This window comes from Danio rerio, chromosome 19 (genome assembly GCF_052040795.2).
Source record: "Danio rerio strain M-AB ecotype USA chromosome 19, GRCz13ab, whole genome shotgun sequence".
Classification (NCBI taxonomy): Eukaryota; Metazoa; Chordata; class Actinopteri; order Cypriniformes; family Danionidae; genus Danio; species Danio rerio.
In genome coordinates, this window is record NC_141039.2 from 26,052,335 (window position 1) to 26,070,708 (window position 18,374).

At 34.4% G+C, this 18,374-nt stretch overlaps 1 protein-coding gene across 5 annotated transcripts in view; it reads left to right on the forward strand.

The window, feature by feature from the left end:
* The window catches only part of smad10a (SMAD family member 10a), a 46,793-nt gene extending 32,766 nt beyond the window's left edge, over positions 1-14,027 (forward strand). For 2 of the 5 annotated variants that reach the window (NM_001365639.1, NM_001044923.3), the window contains exons 7-12: positions 786-881; positions 984-1,037; positions 4,134-4,317; positions 7,663-7,831; positions 11,006-11,144; positions 12,907-13,673. In NM_001365639.1, coding sequence (NP_001352568.1) covers positions 786-881; positions 984-1,037; positions 4,134-4,317; positions 7,663-7,831; positions 11,006-11,144; positions 12,907-13,118 — 854 coding nt within the window. In that variant the 3' untranslated portion in view covers positions 13,119-13,673. Of the gene's footprint in view, positions 1-785; positions 882-983; positions 1,809-2,962; positions 3,384-4,133; positions 4,318-7,662; positions 7,832-11,005; positions 11,145-12,906 lie in introns of those variants that run through there. The other 3 variants (XM_087294609.1, XM_087294610.1, XR_015516006.1) reach the window with 2 other exon arrangements.
* Positions 14,028-18,374: the final 4,347 nt, after the last annotated feature.

Below are 18,374 nucleotides of genomic sequence, written 5' to 3' on the forward strand. Positions count from 1 at the left end.
TAGATTTTATTTAAATGTTTTTTTAAATAATTTTTTTAATGAATTATTGTTGCATTATATATACAGTTGAAGTCGGAATAATTAGCACCCCTGATTTATTACCCCACCCCCCCTTTTTATTTTTTTCCCCAATTTCTGTTTAACAGAGAAAGGATTTTTTCAGCACTTTTCTAAACATAATAGTTTTAATAACTCATTTCTATTAACTGATTTATTTTATCACTTTATCATGATGACAGTAAATAATATTTGCCATGCTATTTTTCAAGACACTTCCATACAGTTTAAAGTGACAATTAAAGGCTTAGGTTAATTAGGTTAATTAGGCTGGTTATGGTAATTAATTAGGCAAGTTATTGTATAATGATGGTTCGTTCTGTAGACTATCGACAAAAAAAATAAATAACTTAAATGGGCTAATAATTTTGTCCTTAGAATGGTTTTAAAAAAATTATTCTACTTTTATTCTAGCCAAAATAAAACAAAAAAGAAGAAAAAAAAACCTTATTAGACATACTGAGAAAAAAAAAACTCTAAGAGTGGCTAATAATTCTGACCTTAACTGTATATATGTTTTTTGTGGCACCACTAACTGAAATCTAATTGGTGTATTCTGGCTGTGGATTTGGCTTGCTGTACAGTATTTTCTCTGTCAGTGTAGATAAAGATAAAATACTTGTCTCTGGAAGCTTGTCGTGTCACGCCTGTTAGGTGTTATGATCTCATAGCAAAAGCCTCTTCACTGTTTTATATGCAAAATATTTCTAATCTTTAAATCACTGCAGCAACCTGGACAGGCAGCAGCACAGCCTCCTACACTCCTGTAGGACCCCAGCAAAATGGACGTGGCCACCAGCCTCCTCTCCACCACCCGCACTTTTGTAAGTTCATCAAAAACCTTACTCCTATCATTTCACTTTAAATGTGCATGTATGTGAATATACTTAACTGATCGAATCTGTTTTTATTTCTTTCTTTCTCAGGGTCTCAACATCACAGTTCAGCATCTTTCCCCCCTCCAGTCTCCAATCATCCAGGTTAATACTTACTATAATATCCACTTACTATGAATCATGCACTACTATTTACAAGTTTGGGGTAGGGCTGGGCGACATGACAAAAATGTTATCTCATATCCTGATAGCAATATATATAACGTTTTTGCACCATTTCTGTAAATGCACACTTGAAATGAACTTTGGACCTTTTATCTGCTCATTGTAATTGAAATCATGAGGGAATAACACACACCTGACCAAGGAACAGCTGAGAAACCAATTGTCCAGTTACATTTGGTCCCTTAACAAGTGGGAGGCACACCTATTTGGATGTAAATACCCTCAAATTAAAGCAAGCTGACAGTCGACAGAAAAGCACATCTTGTCCTTTCATTCAGCCAAAAATGTTAAAATTGTGTCGACGTCCCAATATTTATCGACCTGACTGTATATATGTAAAGGATTACTGCTTTTACATATACTCAGACCTTTTTTAATTGATGTAGTCATTTGTCAAGTTGGCTTAAAATTGAGGAGGCATTCAGCGATTCAACAAGAAGGAACTGTTACTGCTCTGAGGGAGTTTTTTTTTTTTATTAGAGAAGAGTGTTTTTACAGATGATTTAATAAACCCACTCACCCATGTGAAGCATACTTGATAAATGCACAAAGATTTAAATTTATTTTATTATTATTTTTTTATTTAGAGGTATGGATTGATTCGAAGAAAGTGTATATGTACAAAACTGGTGCATGTGTTGGTGTCAGAGAGCGTTTTTTACAGGTGGTTTGCCAAGCCCACTCACTTGTGTGAGGCACACTTAGGCCCCGTTTACACTAGTGCGTTTTAGTTTTAAAACGGCGTTTTAGAATGAAAACGATCCGCGTCCACACTCGCGTTTTACCCAGCGTTTCTGAACTGCTCTCCGTCCACACCAAAATGCTGAAAACGCACATCACATGACCACACAGACACTCTCTGGCAAGCGCTGCAGCCCATCTACCCAGATGAGAGCTGTGCTAGTCTGACTTCTCATCAAGCATCTCACGCTGGATCTAATCTCACTATATTTATTAAACGGGATATTTCATTCATCTTGTTTTCTTTATCTAACGACATATTCCCTGACTTTGGTCACTGGAATCTATTACTTTTTCTCAGGTAACGTGTTTTGGCTAAGCGCAAAGATAAGTTAATGATTAAAATAACCACGTAGCCTATTCTGTATATTGACTGATTGCTTGCCTTTATTTCCTATAATGTATAAACTTATTGTATGTTATACTTTTATAATGACCATTATCTATTATTAAAACTGGTATTCAGCAAAAGAGAGGGTGTGTTTCGTATTTTCACTGAAATTGAAAGGAGGCAGTTGTTATCGGCTCCGTTTTGTTATAAATATCCACACAGTGAAGATGACGCTCATATATGCAGCACAACGCCTCAACATTTCTGCTGTCTAAGTTGCTAATATTAAAATGTAAATAGGCAGTTTCTTAAATCATGTTTACATTTTATTGTTGAGAAAGTGAAACAACGTAGCCAGGGTGATGTGAATGAAGTTATAAAGTACACTGTTCCCTTTGAAGATTTACCCATGTCCACGGTATAGTCCGTTTTCCATATCAAACTGAGAAGAAGAGACTGCAGCCTTGATCAAACTTGCGAAGTCTGAACTTACAAGGAGAGAATGCAGGACTGAACTGTATGTGTTAGGCTACTTAATTTTCAGGAAAAGCCTCAATTAGAGAGGCGAATGTCTACAGCCCCGCCTCGCGTTTTCAGATGTCTCCGTTTTTGCTTATCCACACTGAGACGGAGCAGCAGCGTTTCAGAATGAAAACGGCCTCTCCAGCGTTTTCGAAACGCTCCGTTTTCGGCGCTCGAGAACTCCGCAGTAGTGTGGACGGTTGGCGTAACCGTAGCAAAACTTAAGCGTTTTCAAACTAAAACGCACTAGTGTAAACGGGGCCTTAGAATTACATAATGTTTTGTGGTTGTTGTGTGGTGTGGTGGGGAGGAGAGAAGAGGGGGTCCTGGTTTTTTATTCACAGGGGTTCAGGTAATCTCGGGAGGTAATTGCAATCATATTTTTAACTTAATTTAGAAATTCAGAACTAATGTTTGATTTATAAATTGACAAATTTAAGATAAATATTAATTAAATATAACACTAATTACAAAAACTAATAATTGGAGGTACAATGTAAAAATTCATTCATTCATTTTCTTTTCGGCTTAGTCCCTTTATTAATCTGGGGTCACCAGCGGATTGAACCGCCAACTTATCAGAATCAGAAAGAGCTTTATTGCCAGGTATGTTCGCACATACGAGGAATTTGTTTTCTACAGTTTCTACAGTGCAACAGAATTAGAGAGACAGAAAAAAAAAAAAAAAAGAGTAATAAATATATAAAAAAGCAGTAAGTAGTGAATGCAAATTTATAAATAGACAAGTGTATGTAGACCTACACTATTATCCAGCATATGTTTTACGCAGCGGATCCCCTTCCAGCTGCAAACCATCTCTGGGAAACATTTATACACACTCATACACTACAGACAATTTAGCCTACCAAATTCACCTGTACCGCATGTGTTTGGACTGTGGGGTAAAACCGGAGCACCCGGAGGAAACCCACGCGAACATGCAAACTCCACACAGAAATGCCAACTGACCCAGCCGAGGCTCGAACCAGCGACCTTCTTGGTGTGAGATGACAACACTACCTACTGCACCACTGCATCGCCACAACGTAAAAAAAAATTTAATAAAGCATCGAAGACTTTTAAATTCCAGAGTTTGTCAAAGCATTTCTTTGCACATGCATTTGCTTGAATTTCACATTGACTAAAACCTGTGGAGTTCCACTTTCAACCTACAATGAAAAAATGCTGAATTGTTTCATTGCAGATTTGTATAGGAAATGGAAAAATCCAATCTTTTGGTTAAAAATGAAATTAATTTGTGGTTGTGTTTGTCCCTGTTTTACCCAATATTGGTACTACTATAAGATAATTTTTAAAAAAAATGTAAGCAATCTTTAAAATTCCAATTTTGAATAACAGTTGTATACATAAAGATCATTTCTGCTATCAGACTGACAGTTGAATTTGCGTTATGTCCACAGGTCCTGAGTTTTGGTGTTCAATCTCATATTTCGAGATGGACGTGCAGGTGGGGGAGATGTTTAAAGTGCTGTCCAGCTGTCCGGTGGTGACGATTGACGGGTATGTGGACCCCTCAGGAGGTGACCGCTTCTGCCTCGGGCAGCTCAGTAATGTGCACCGCACTGACGCCAGCGAGAGAGCCAGGTATGTGTGCCACGATACCACAGCTCTCAGAACAGCCAGCTCTGCTTATCAGTGTCAACACGTGTCTTAGAGCTGGGTGATATATTGCACGTTTGTGAAATATTCTGTATTACTTTCTTGCAGATTTAACACAACTGGAGAGTATTGAAGTGCTAAAAATAGATTTTCAGTAGCATTAAATAAAGACAATTCTTTGTATTATTAGATAAAAACAGTTGTCAGCTTCTGAAAGATAATTTTGGATTTTAAAATAAGAAACCTTTTCTCAACAATAAAATTTTTTATAAACTTCATTATGTAATTAACTTTTGTGTTTTTAAGGATGTGAATTAAATGTTACATTAAAATTGTTTGTAATATTTGTATACTATTATTCTATTCATCATTATTTAGAATTGATCTTGTATATTTAGTTTTATTTAGTTTAGTTTTATTTTATTTAATTTATTAGTTTTGTTATTAAGATTTTTTTGCATCAATTTCAACATTTATTTACAAATGTATGATACATGGAGCTTTTTGAATATACATTGGATATACGAAAACAATTAAACACAAGAATCCAGAAAGTGTCTGAAAAAATAAATAAGTATGTCATCAGATATATAGTGTAATCTGATATATATGTGTATATATAGTCAATTTTATTTAAGCATCACTTTTTTTTCTTTTTTTTTTTAATTATTTGTATTTACATGCCAAAACTGGATGCAATTATTCATTCATTCATTTTCCTTCGGATTGGTCTCTTTATTTATAAGGGGTCAACACAGTGGATTGAACCACCAACCTATCCAGCTTATGTTTTACACAACGGATGCCTTTCCAGCTGCAACCCAGTACTGGGAAACACCCATACACGTTTATTCACACTCACACACTACAACCAATTTAGTTAATTCAGTTCACCTATAACGCATGTGGAAACTTACACCAACACGGGGAGAACATGCAAATAGAAATGCCAACTGACCCAGCCGGGGCTCAAACCAGTGACCTCCTTGCTGTGAGGTGACAGTGCTTACCACTGAGCCACCGTGTCCTTCTGGGTACAATTGCTTAACTTTAATATTTTTAATTATTATCTTTGAATTAAGTTTAAGTACTACTAAATATAGAATACAAAAAGCTAGTAAGTGATTACAGAAATGTAGCTTAAGAAATTGCATGTACTTTTGATTTGTTTATTTCAAAATAAAAGTTGAGTCACAATATGGACCATCATCAGAAGCTATTATATAAATGTCAGTGGGATGCTTTATCCCCTAATTACAAAATGTGTATGTAAACATAATTGACAACGATAGGCTTTTTCTATTAAAAAACTGCCATAAATATTGTCACAATGTCACAGTATTTAATACCGTAAAAAGATTGAAAAATCGCAAACTGTCCAGACCTCATGTCTATATGTGTGCGAGTCTGTGTTTGTGTGTAGATGAATTTCACAGGTTTTATGTTTGCCTTAACACATGTTGCAGAAACAGCTCACAGTGCCAGAATGACACTTGATGGTGTGCTAGGATAACCGTAAAATAACAACCTGATGAAATGTAACGCAAGCACTTCAACAATAGCACATCTGGCTTTGGTTATGACGTTTAGTCACATGTATTTGTGTTACAATACTATACTGTATTGATTTAAAAATACATACAATGATTTTGAAGGATGTGCAGTATTATTAAAATTTAATAAACACTCATCTGCCACTTTATTAGGGACACCTGTCCAACTGCTCATTAACACAAATTTCTTATCAGCCAATCACATGGCAGCAACTTAATGCATTTAGCCATGTAGACATGGTCAAGACGATCTGCTGCAGTTCAAACTGAGCATCAGAATTAGGAAGAAAGGTGATTTAAGTGACTTTAAATGTGGCATGGTTGTTGGGGTCAGAAGCGCTAGTCTAACTGTTTCAGAAAATGCTTATCTACTGGGATTTTTGTAAACAACAATCTTTAGGGTTTACAGAGAATGGTCCGTGAGCGGCAGTTCTGTGGTCACAAAAGCCTTGTTGATGCCAGAGGTCAGAGGAGAATGCCCAGACCTGATAGAAAGTCAACAGTAATTCAAATAACCACTCGTTACAACCGAGGTATGAAAAAGAAGATCTCTGAACCCGCAACACATTGAACCTTGAAGCAGATGGGCTACAACAGCAGAAGAACTGCTAAGAACAGGAAACTGAAGCTACAGTTCACACAGGCTCTCTGAAATCGGACAATAGAAGATTGGAAAAACGTTGCCTGGTCTGATGAGTCTCAATTTCTGCTGCAACATTTGAATGATAGGGACAGAATTTGGCATCAACAATTTGAAAGCATGGATCCATCCTGCCTTGTGTCAATGTATCAATGGTTCAGGCTTAGGGTGGTGGTGTAATGGTGTGGGGGATATTTTCTTGGCAAACTTTAGGCCCATTAGTACCAACTGAGCATCGTGTCAACACCACAGCCCACCTGAGTGTTGTTGCTGACCATGTCCATCCCTTTATGACCACAGTGTACTCATCTTCTGATCGCTACTTCCAGTAGGATAACACGTCATGTCATAAAGCGCAAATCATCTCAGACTGGTTTCTTGAACATGACATATTGTTCACTGTACTCAAATGGCCTCCACAGCCACAATCCAATCCAATAGAGCACCTTTGGGATGTGGTGAAATTGGAGATTTACATCATGGATATGCAGCCGACAAATCTGCCGCAACTGCGTGATGCTATCATGTCAATATGGACCAAAATCTCTGAGGAATATTTCCAGTACCTTGTTGAATCTTTGCCACAAAGGATTAAGGCAGTTCTGAAGGCAAAAGGGGGTCCAACTCTGTTCTAGTAAGGTGTACAGTATCTTTTAAAGTGGCCGTAGATTGTATGTTTACTTATTAACTCAAAGAGTGTTTAATTAAAATAAAAGTATAATGAAATAGAAAAAATGAATATTATGAAAGTATTAAAAGGGACAAAAAATATTTTATATTTTATACCTATTCTGTTCACCAAGGCTGCATTTATTTGAATAATACGTTCAGTTAAAGCTGTCAAATTGTGTATTATCAATACAATTTAAAATAACTGTTTAATTATTGAAATTAGTTAAAGATTTTCTGTCAAAAACAATTTAAAAATTATTTATGTTATCATTTTGGTGCTGAAAACTCTTGTGCTGCTTCTTAACTTACTGGAAATTAAATCTACTGTATGTACATGTTACTAAGTGTATTTTATTATTCAAGGACAAATTTGTGTTATCAAAAGGAATGTAGAGACATGTATCATGTAAAGTAAGCTTGATGAGTAGTAGTTTGGTTCCTCTCTGATTGTTGATTTGTCTGCAGGTTGCACATAGGTAAAGGCGTGCAGCTGGAGTGTCGTGGTGAGGGGGATGTATGGATGCGCTGTATGAGCGATCATGCCGTCTTTGTGCAGAGTTATTATCTGGACAGAGAAGCAGGCCGAGCGCCAGGAGATGCAGTGCACAAAATCTACCCAGGGGCCTACATAAAGGTAAAGGATTCTAGCTGGGTTTTGAACCTGCAATGATTGCAAAATGTCAGAAATAAAAGACTTAAAGGTCATCATCATCATGTTTTAAAAATATTTATGGGTGGAAATAGATACTTGTGTCAGGCAAGAAGCTTTGATTTTGCTATAAACCAAATTGTGAATTGTAAAAAATTAAATGCAGGCTTAAGTAAAATTTTTGCCATGAATTTTTATATTTGTGTATTTTTTTATATCACAGTATTTATATTAAAATATATAAAATGAAAGCACATTTTTGTCGGTTATAAGTATTAATATATTAATAAATATTATATAACAATATGTATTTTATATTTTTTTACTAGTGCTGCACAATATATTGTTTCAGCATCGATATCGCAAAGTATGAATCCACAATAGTCACATCGTAAAAATATACAATGTTGTGTTAACTTTGCGGTGTAATTTTTATATTTACATATACAACACCATAATGGATGCACTGTTTATTTTACTTTTATCTTTGCTTTGTTGCATTTATCTATGCTTGTAGTTTATCTATTATGTTATGCATGATTCAATCCCCTACAGAATCATCCCAGTCAATCAAAATGAATACATTCTGTAACGCTTTCGGGACCAATTCTCACTATTAACTAGCTGCTTATTGGCATGCATGTTATTGAGTTAGTGACTGCTTATTAGTACTTTATAAAGCATGTGTTCTGTATCATCTTATTCTACATCCCTAATCCTACCCAATATCTAAACTACTAACTAAATAACTATTAATAATGAGCAAATTAGGAGTTTATTAAAGCAAAAGTCGATATTGTTTGCTAAAAGCGAAAACTGGACCTTAAAATAAAATTTCTTTCCAAGTAAAACAGTATATCGCAATATTTTATTACAGAAAAACAAAATATCCCAATGTCAGATTTTTCCAATATCGTGCTGCCCTAATTTGTACACATTAGCACATAACAAACTTCATTTTTACAACAAAACTATTCAAAATGTAAATAAATAAATCTAGAGTTAAGAAGCAATCATGAAAATATTTTCTTTTGCAAGGTCATGATTAGAGATTTACAAGTTGCTTATTTAGTTTTTGAAATGCGAAACTTTAAAGTTTAAATGATGTTTAATAACAGAATAAAAGAATTGAATTATATTAGTTTATATATTTTCATTTATAAACTTGTATCAATTTATTTTTCAGTTTAAAAATGAGTTTTGTTAAATTTAACTTGATTTAACATTTTATTAGCAAACATTTTTTATCAGCATATAAGTTGCCTGTTTAAATATATATTTAAATATATTGTGTTAATATGAACAATTATTAAAGGGGTGGTTCGGAGTTCATTTTTATGGATTGGTTGTGTTTATTAGATGCAAAGCAATGTGTGCTCATGCCTTCATATATCTTACTGTGGTGAGTATCTACAGCTACTCAGCTAACATAAAAACGACTTTCATATTTCCTAGTTGCTCTAAAAGACCCGCCCAAGAGGCTCTGATTGGTCAGCTAACATAATGTGCTGTGATTCATGGATCAGCTCCACGTCACCAGGAAAAGTGTCACTCCCTTACAAGCACAAGATTTTGTACTATGTAAACACTGTCAGTTAGAGTAGCTGTTAGCCATATTAGTTTGTGCCTAAATCAGACAGAAAATGACACCGTAGACACAGATGAACCTCACGCCTCTTCTCTAAAATAAAATCTGACAAGTGTCTTCCACAAATATTCAGGTTATAAGCATGTGTAAGTAATATGAAATCTTCACATATCTTTAGCGAGTTCGTTATTTGAGATGTAGAGCGCACTGAAAGTGGCTGCATAGAGAGAGATTGTGGGTGTTTACAGTGGTTTAACAGATAAATATGAATTTGTAGCTAAACTGTTAATGATGCCTAACGGCATTTGCTGTTGTTGTTGCTGTTGTCATTGGTACAACATACCGTTAATGCTAGACAATACGCATGTAATAGATTAATTTTAACAAATAAAACACTTATAGATTGTGGCTCACAATCTACGGCTTCTTTTATTATGGTTGGAGCTGCTCCTTCTTTGAGGAGTTTTTAGCCAAATCCAGCACTGAACCGGGAGAGATTTTGGAAGCTCTCCTTTGTCAAATGCTAGAGCTATATATTTTTCATAATTCTCTGGAACATAATTACAATTAAATTGTAAGCACTTCTCTCTTTGTGTCATGTTCGTTGGAAGCCCCAAAAAAGAGCAAGCTCTGTGGAAATAGCAGAGTTTAGAGGGCGTTTTAGCTTTCTCTGCTATAACATTACAGCATTACAGCACCTCTGGCCACACCCCTTTGTTGCGCAGGATGTATGTGCTTGATGAATCGACGTAACCTGAAGCGTTTGTGATCTTACTAGCCTGGATGTATTTTTTTTTTAGTCCCAAAACTTTGTTCGCTGTAGGCTTAATCAAACTCTGTAAAAGCCAGTGCCTCCCTTAGCATTGAATTGTGAGTATATTACATTCAGAGATTTTGTTTATGTTCACACAGCTACATTACACATGTGTTACAGCTACATAAAGTTTAAAATATGATGTCATAGTGGTCCACCCCTTTAAACTAAATTATTGTTGTTGAAGCTAACATTTCAAATGTACTTCCAATTGAAGGTTATGCAGAGTTTTCTTTGAATGCAATGAATGATAGATTTTAATCTTTGCAATATTGTTTATGGAACATGTTAGCTCCAAAAAACTAGATCAGATTAAACAATATAAAAAAAAAACATTAGAAATAAATAAATCACTTTTTAGAATAAGTAGATCAGATAAGTTGCAAGAAGGTTTCTTATTTTTTAATTATTAAAATTCCCCTTTGTGCTTGCAAATGTTACATTAAAATAATAATATTACCATAGTTGTAGTTGTTGCTGTTATTATTTTTATTATTATAAACTTATTATTTTTATTAAGTCTATGTAATATGCTGCATTTTTATACAAGACTCGATGGGCATTGGATACCTTTGTGCACTTGAGAGATCAGTGTGTATTTTTGCTTCCTGTCACATTAGATTTGCTTGATGCAGAGCTTGACTTTTTTGTTTTTTAAAGCTGTCCACATGAGTTCTCGTCAGCGGTTGTTTGAGGACACGGCAGCAGGTCTGTGTGTCTCAGAAGAGAGAGTAAGCATGTGTCTGTGTTTCTGCAGGTGTTTGACCTCAGGCAGTGCCACAGGCAGATGCAGCAGCAAGCAGCGACGGCACAGGCGGCAGCGGCGGCACAGGCGGCAGCGGTCGCGGGGAATATTCCAGGACCGGGAAGTGTTGGTGGAATTGCTCCTGCAGTCAGTGAGTGTCTGCCATGTTCACTGACACTTCATGACATCCATTACATTTGCTTACTTGGACTACATCCTAAAATATTATCTACTTTTTAAAGAAAAAGTATATACAATTGATTGTGTGACAGTATACTTACCAGGTTTTTGTGACATATGATTACAAACTTTGTTACATGCCTTGTCAATTATCTTGTCATTTTTATTATGTTTTTATTTATCTGCCTTATTATCTTCTTTATCTGCCTTATTAGGGATGAAGCAACATGATAGTGCCCTGGTTATACTTCAAACTAAAATGTTTTTTTGTTTTTTTGTGATCATATATTGTGATTTTGAAAATAATTTCACAAGATGAGTCTAGTTTGGATAGAATTCATCTGCAAAAAAAAATCCTAAATAAAATAAACACATTAAAGCACAGATGAAAACAAATGAACAAAGATAAAATTAAAATAAACAGCTCGTTCAATGGAGTCTAACAGTATTAAGGTTAAGAAATTCATCCAATCTAAAATTACACTGTATAGTCTTCATTGTATAAATAAACACATTTAATCTTTGTTGAAGTGCCAAGTTAATTAAGGCTAACTTGCCAGGATAATATACATTTTAGGAGATTTGCCTTTAGAATTACTTTATAGATGACAAAAAGTTGACGACAGGAAAGCCTAAACTACTGTGTTAAAAGTGTTAAACTACTATAGAGCTATCACTTATATGTACACTACCGGTCAAAAGTTTGGGGTCAGTAGAAATTTTAAAGGCGGCATTTGCTAAATTACCATTAATTTGCTAAATTACCATTAATAATAATAATAATAACAATAATAATAAAAACAAAAATAACAACAATAAAAATAATAATAATTATTAGAATAATGTCGGAAGGATCATGTGACTGAAGACTGGAGTAATGAAGCTAAAAAAATTCATCTTTAAAATCACTGTAATAAATTATTACATTAAATCATAAACTACTTTTGAACAGTTGTTTTATAATTTTGATGAAATAAATGCAGCCTTGGTGAGCAGGATAAGCTTATTTTAAAACATTAAAAATCGGACTGACGCCAAACTTACCCGTAGTGATGATAATGTATAAAATGTAAAGAAAGGAGTGTTGTGTGAGCTTCAAGATTGTAAATTGATATTATATGTTATTGTTGAATTATTGCATTATTTACACTTAGCTTAAAATAAGCATTTTTCTACAGGTGTAATGTAGAATGTAACAACAAGGATTTTAGGTACTTAAAGTCCCAAAGAAGGTGCAATTTTTTTTTTCATATTGTGAAGCAGTTCCTAGAGAAACAGAATAATAAATGACACAACAGTGGGTGTGGCTTGTTTTTTTCTACCACAGGCTGAATGAATGTAGTAAAATACGTATTTCATTCAAAAAGATCTGGAAAGGGGTTTTGAGGAGTTATTAAAACTTAACTGACTCATCCTGCTCACCATTTCTGTTTGTTTTCAAAACGAGACAGTTGAACCAGCGTGGTTAAGTATGTTAGCCATGCTCATTACCTCAAAATCATGTAATCTGGGAATTTAACTGAAAACAAACTGCAAGTGCATTTTTTTAGATTTCAATGAAAGATTAGAAGAGCAAATGATTATTTTTTTCTTAATGACATGTTCAGACGAATTGTTCATCACAAAACTAGCAATGTGAGCTAACAAAATCACATGTTAGTTTTTGATTTATTGAGGACTTTAACAGTTATTGCACGTTTAATCAACTGGTTGTTGTGATTGTTTATTTGCAGGCCTCTCTGCGGCAGCAGGCATCGGTGTGGATGACCTTAGGAGGCTGTGTATCCTGCGTCTGAGTTTCGTGAAGGGTTGGGGTCCCGATTACCCCCGGCAGAGCATCAAACACACCCCCTGCTGGGTGGAGGTGCACTTGCACCGGGCGCTGCAGCTGCTGGATGAGGTGCTGCACACTATGCCACTGGCTGACCCTGGACCAGCTAACTGAGAGAAACAATACACCGCATACACTCACCACACAGATAGTGGACTCACTACAGTAAGCGTGCAAACCACATCAAGTGCTACAGTGTGGTTTTCACTTTAATCAGTCGTTAGAAACCCAATGAAAACACCACAGAAACTCACTACTCTAAAACTCATGTTTCTGAAAGATGTTTCAGTGCGTTTTATTGTTCTATAGTGAAATGTTGCATTTCTTTGAGGTTGAATCTCACAAAAAAATGTCAAGGTCATGTTTCACTTCAATATTAAAAGAAACTAAATATTTCTCAAATATCATGAAGACATATTTTAGGAGGATTTTAATAAGTGATCTTATTTTGGTGTGTGTGTCTATGTGTGTGTGTGTATATACATTTGAAGTCAGAATTATTAGACACCCTGAATTATTACAGGGGTCTCACTGTTTTGTTTTGTTTTTCCCGATTTCTGTGTAACGAAGAGAAGATTTTTTCAACGCATTTCTAAACATAATAGTCTAAATTTTCTCATTTCTAATAACTGATTTATTTTCTCTTTGTTATGATGACAGTAAATAATGTTTGACTAAATATTTTTCAAGACACTTCTATACGGCTTAAAGTGACATTTAAAGACTTTACTAGGTTAATTAGGTTAACTAGCCAGGATAGGGTAATTAGGCAAGTTATTGTATAACAATGGTTTGTTCTGTACTCTATCGAAAAAATATATAGCTTAAAGGGGCTAATAATTTTGACTTTAAAATGATTTTTACAAAATGAAAACTGATTTCATTCTAGCCGAAATAAAACTAACAAGACTTTCTCTAGAAGAAAAAAATATCAGACATACTGTGAACATTTCTTTGCTCTGTTAAACATTATTTAGGAAATATTAAAAAAAATAAAATAAAAATTAAATGGGGGACTAATAATTCTCACTTCAACTGTGTGTGTGTATATTTATTTCAGTATCCAATATTATTCTTATAGTGGCCATTGAAGTCATGAAAAATGATATTCAAGCTAATATTTTAATAATATGAAAGCCCAACAGTGGACAGTTTTTTTCCATTCATTTTAGGTCATAGACATTCAGATTTTTACACTGTGGACTTGATGGAATTTGGCTTAAAGAGCCAAATAAAAAAAAAAATATATATATATATTTGATATGAAATATCTTTTAAATACTTTAATTTAAGCCTCTCCACCTGAAGAATGCACCAAAATGCAATTCTCAAATGAGCTTTATTATATGCTTTTCCGGTTGATCATACTCATTATCAGGAAATTACAGAGCTCGCAATGTCACGACTGACGAATCAGAATCAAACTTTTCATTCTAGCCGAAATAAAACTAACAAGACTTTCTCCAGAAGAAAAAAATATCAGACATACTGTGAAAATTTCTTTGCTCTGTTAAACATTATTTAGGAAATATTTAAAAAAAATAATGAAATTAAATGGGGGGCTAATAATTCTGACTTCAACTGTGTGTGTGTTTATATTTATATATATAAAATACACACAGATACAACAAAGGTTACAAAATATCCAAGTAATCTGTTAAAAGAAAGAGTTATTTCAGCCCTTTATTTATGAAAAAATGATCATGGTTTCTACTTTTAACATCAGTAATAATAGGAATTTTTTCTTGAGCATTAAATCATCAATTTCTACCATTATGGCCAGGGGATATTCAATGCATTAAAGGATTTTAAATGAACAACATGGAGGTAAAGAACCACCTAATGCAAAGCAGAAGGTGGTTGAATTCATGAAGGGCATTTCAAATCCTTTAATAAACAAAAAGCAGCTAATTATCTTTCTTATTTTGTGTTCATATGCCAGGTTATGGACTAGTAAAAAGTAGTTTTACTCTTTGAAGGGAAATATTGATCTGTCAGTTATGATGTTAGATCACGTAGTGCCTGCTTTAAATAAGTCACAGGCAGACAGAGAGAGAGCGCAATTGAGCAATCATGTGCACATGTAAATGACACGGGCATATCTAATAGCTCGTAGTAACATGTGTCAGCTACCAACTCGCAAATACGCTCAAAATATTTGTGATTTGTGATTGTATTTGTGCTCCCGGGTGAAGCACTCTGGTGTCAAGATCACACAGAGAAATGAAAGTTCTGGAACCGGTCACAGATTTACTATGGTTACTACTAATGTTTGAGGGAAGCACTTTTTTATTTTAAACTGATCAAAATCTGGCTGGAACTACCTGTGCATTAAACAATTTTATTTCACATCAGAATTAAGAATTTCAACAGACCATGGAATAAATATAATTATTAAATGTACATATTTATTTATAATGATAGTATTTGCTGGTCTTTAAATGGTAGTTTGTTCATTAAAGAAAAATATATAATTATTATTAGTTATTCAATAATAATTAGAAATATGCTTTTTTCTAATATCGTAATGAAAAAAGCCTAAAATTAATAGCATTTTTTAATATACAAAACATTCTTTTGATTTTATGCTGAAATATGACCTGGACTGCTTTGTGGGATTCATCCGTTCAAATTAGATGTATATACCTTAGCGCTACAGGTCTACTAATGAATGCAAGTTTACACAGGGTTGATTGCAGATTAAGTTCAGGGAAATAGCTTTATTGTTCATATGCCTTTCTAGCTTTGCACATCATGCAGTTATGCTAAGAATATTAGAAGTCTAATAGTTTTGCAATACCGGTAGAAAATGCTTTGAATTTGTTCTCGCAAGAAATTAATTTATGGCTCAGCGAACATATGAAAACAAAATGCAAAAATAGCTGCCACTTTAGCAGTGGCCTTTCGGTCGGTTCTCTGAATATTTTTCCATTCATTTACTCCATAAGAGTCAGAGCCTTGAAAATAATCAAGCTGAACATTATAAATAAATATACATTGTGAATTTAAATACAAGTTAAATGCAAAATCATATATTTAAAGAAGAAAAAAATATAAAGAGTGTTACAAGATTCAAATCTCTATGGAGAAAATGATTGATTTATTTACTTTCGGAACCGTTCTGTCGTGCTCTAATATCACACAAACACAAATACACACAACACCACACAGGTAAAGAAGAGACTGTTCAACCTCCAAGCAAGTATTTTTGCATAAATATCTGGAGATCCACGGGTTTAGTAGCACTAACTGCCTCAGAGCAAGTGTATATGGCTATGCTGGCGCTGGTCACTTCAGGAACAGTTGAAAAGGACCAGCTGATGTAGATCTAAACCTGCCTCTGAGAGACAAACTGAACCGACAGAAAACAGGACAAACTGTCAAAACAAAACTGCTCATCGTCATCATCTCTGTGCTTGTGCTGTGCTCCTCTTCATGTGGACCTCAACTCAGCTATTACGCGGCTTACTATCCAGGCATTTTATTAGTTAGACTTGCAATAGCCTTCCAGCTCCTTTATTTTCATACCAAAAAAAAAAAAAGACGAAAAAAAAAACAAGCCTGAATTGTTCAGCTTTAAAATGGTGGTATTGGTATTGTGACGCAGTTCGGTGTTTGTAACCAAAATCATTTGCCATGTGGTGTAATTCACCAAAGCCAGAATACCTCATGATAATCAAGCATGAAACCCAGTGGATTTTTTTCTTTATGCCAAAATGTGTCTGGAAATCTTCTTATTTCTGGACATCATGCTCACCTCATACTTTAACCAAATCGAAACGGGACGTGTCTTGAACCGAATGTAGAGCCTTGATGCACCGACAGACCGATTTCAAGAACAACGGGTTTTTTTCATTTGCCAACACCAGTTGCTGAGCTTATAGCATTTACTCGCCCAGTAACTCAAGTCTAGATTATGACCAAAATGCAGCCCAGTCATACCACTAAAACTCTCTGCAAACGGGTAGAACATCTCAACTTCAAGCATTAAACATGATAGTTTTGCTGCCTTTACCAAATTGAAATGTCTTGATCTTACTGTACACCTACTGGAAATGATGCATCTATTGCAAGGTCATTCATATTGGTTTATTTAACATGTGAAACTAGTATAAATGGAAATATTAAATGACTAAACACTAATAGTTGGTTAAAGTCATCATGAAATCTACATTTATCCATGTCCCATATGGTTTTGTACTTTATTCATCTGAAACCTTTTCAACATTGATAATTAAGAGTGAGAAATGTTTGCTATTTTAGTTTATTTCTGTGAAAGCAGAATCTTTAGCAGCTAGATCAAGAAACTTTTCAGTTGTAATAATGTTTACATCAAGGAGATATGCTGATGGGTTCAATATAAGATGGGAGGAAAGGATATTTTAACGATTTTGCATTTACAAATGTTGAAGTATTGTGTTCCCTGAAGAAACTTTTGCGTTGTTCTGCAGAAGTCTTGTGTTCCCGCAAGAAACTTTGTTCTTTTGTTCCTAAGGTATTGTATTCACCAAGAAAAAATGCATTGATTTGCAAACATATTGCATTCCCTGATACATTTTTAGTTATTTAGTCAAATTATTGAATTCTCCAAAGAAACGCCGTGTTCTTTTCAAAAGGCTTTACATTTTCTTAAGACACTTTGAATTCACTTTAAAGTTTTTTTTTTCTGTATTATCTTGAAAAAGCATGACACTCCCAAAAAAAATTTAGTGTTAATAGTTTTTTTTTTCTTCCCTAGAAAGAATAACGTTTTGTTTTTCAGAATTACTGCATCCCTGAAAACTGATTTGTGTATCATACCAGGCCCGTAGCCAGCCTGGTGAAAGGGGTGGTTCTTTTTTTCTCAAAAAGTGGGCCTTTTTGCAGTCATTCACCCCATTTTCTATTTATTTTTGAGGTTTAAATACTGTATTTTAATGACATTTAAAGTGCTATTTTTGCTGGATTAGCTATGGTCCTCATAACCACACTTTTTGATGTACCAAAAGCATTTCATAAAGATTTTGAATAAAGAAATGACAATACTTATTTTTAAAATACAAAAAAAAAAGAATCTGTTGAAGTTTTTTAATTTATTAGACAAATAACAAACTGGCCAGCACATTCAACTTTCCTCAGGCAGAATTTGGGATGCCGAAGAACGGGAAGTCACGTCATGCCAAATTCAGTTTTCCAAATTCTGTTCCAACAGCCGGCACAAAAAACTTTTTCAATGAGTTATTTTTACAATTTATTTTGGAAGAGCAGTCAAAATGTATGGGACAAATTCTGGACCTTTTTCAGTGAGGGGTGAGTCTTTCGAACTCCTGTGGCTACTGGCCTGCATAAGTATTGTTTTCACCCAAGAAAATGTATACCCATTTTCAAAAG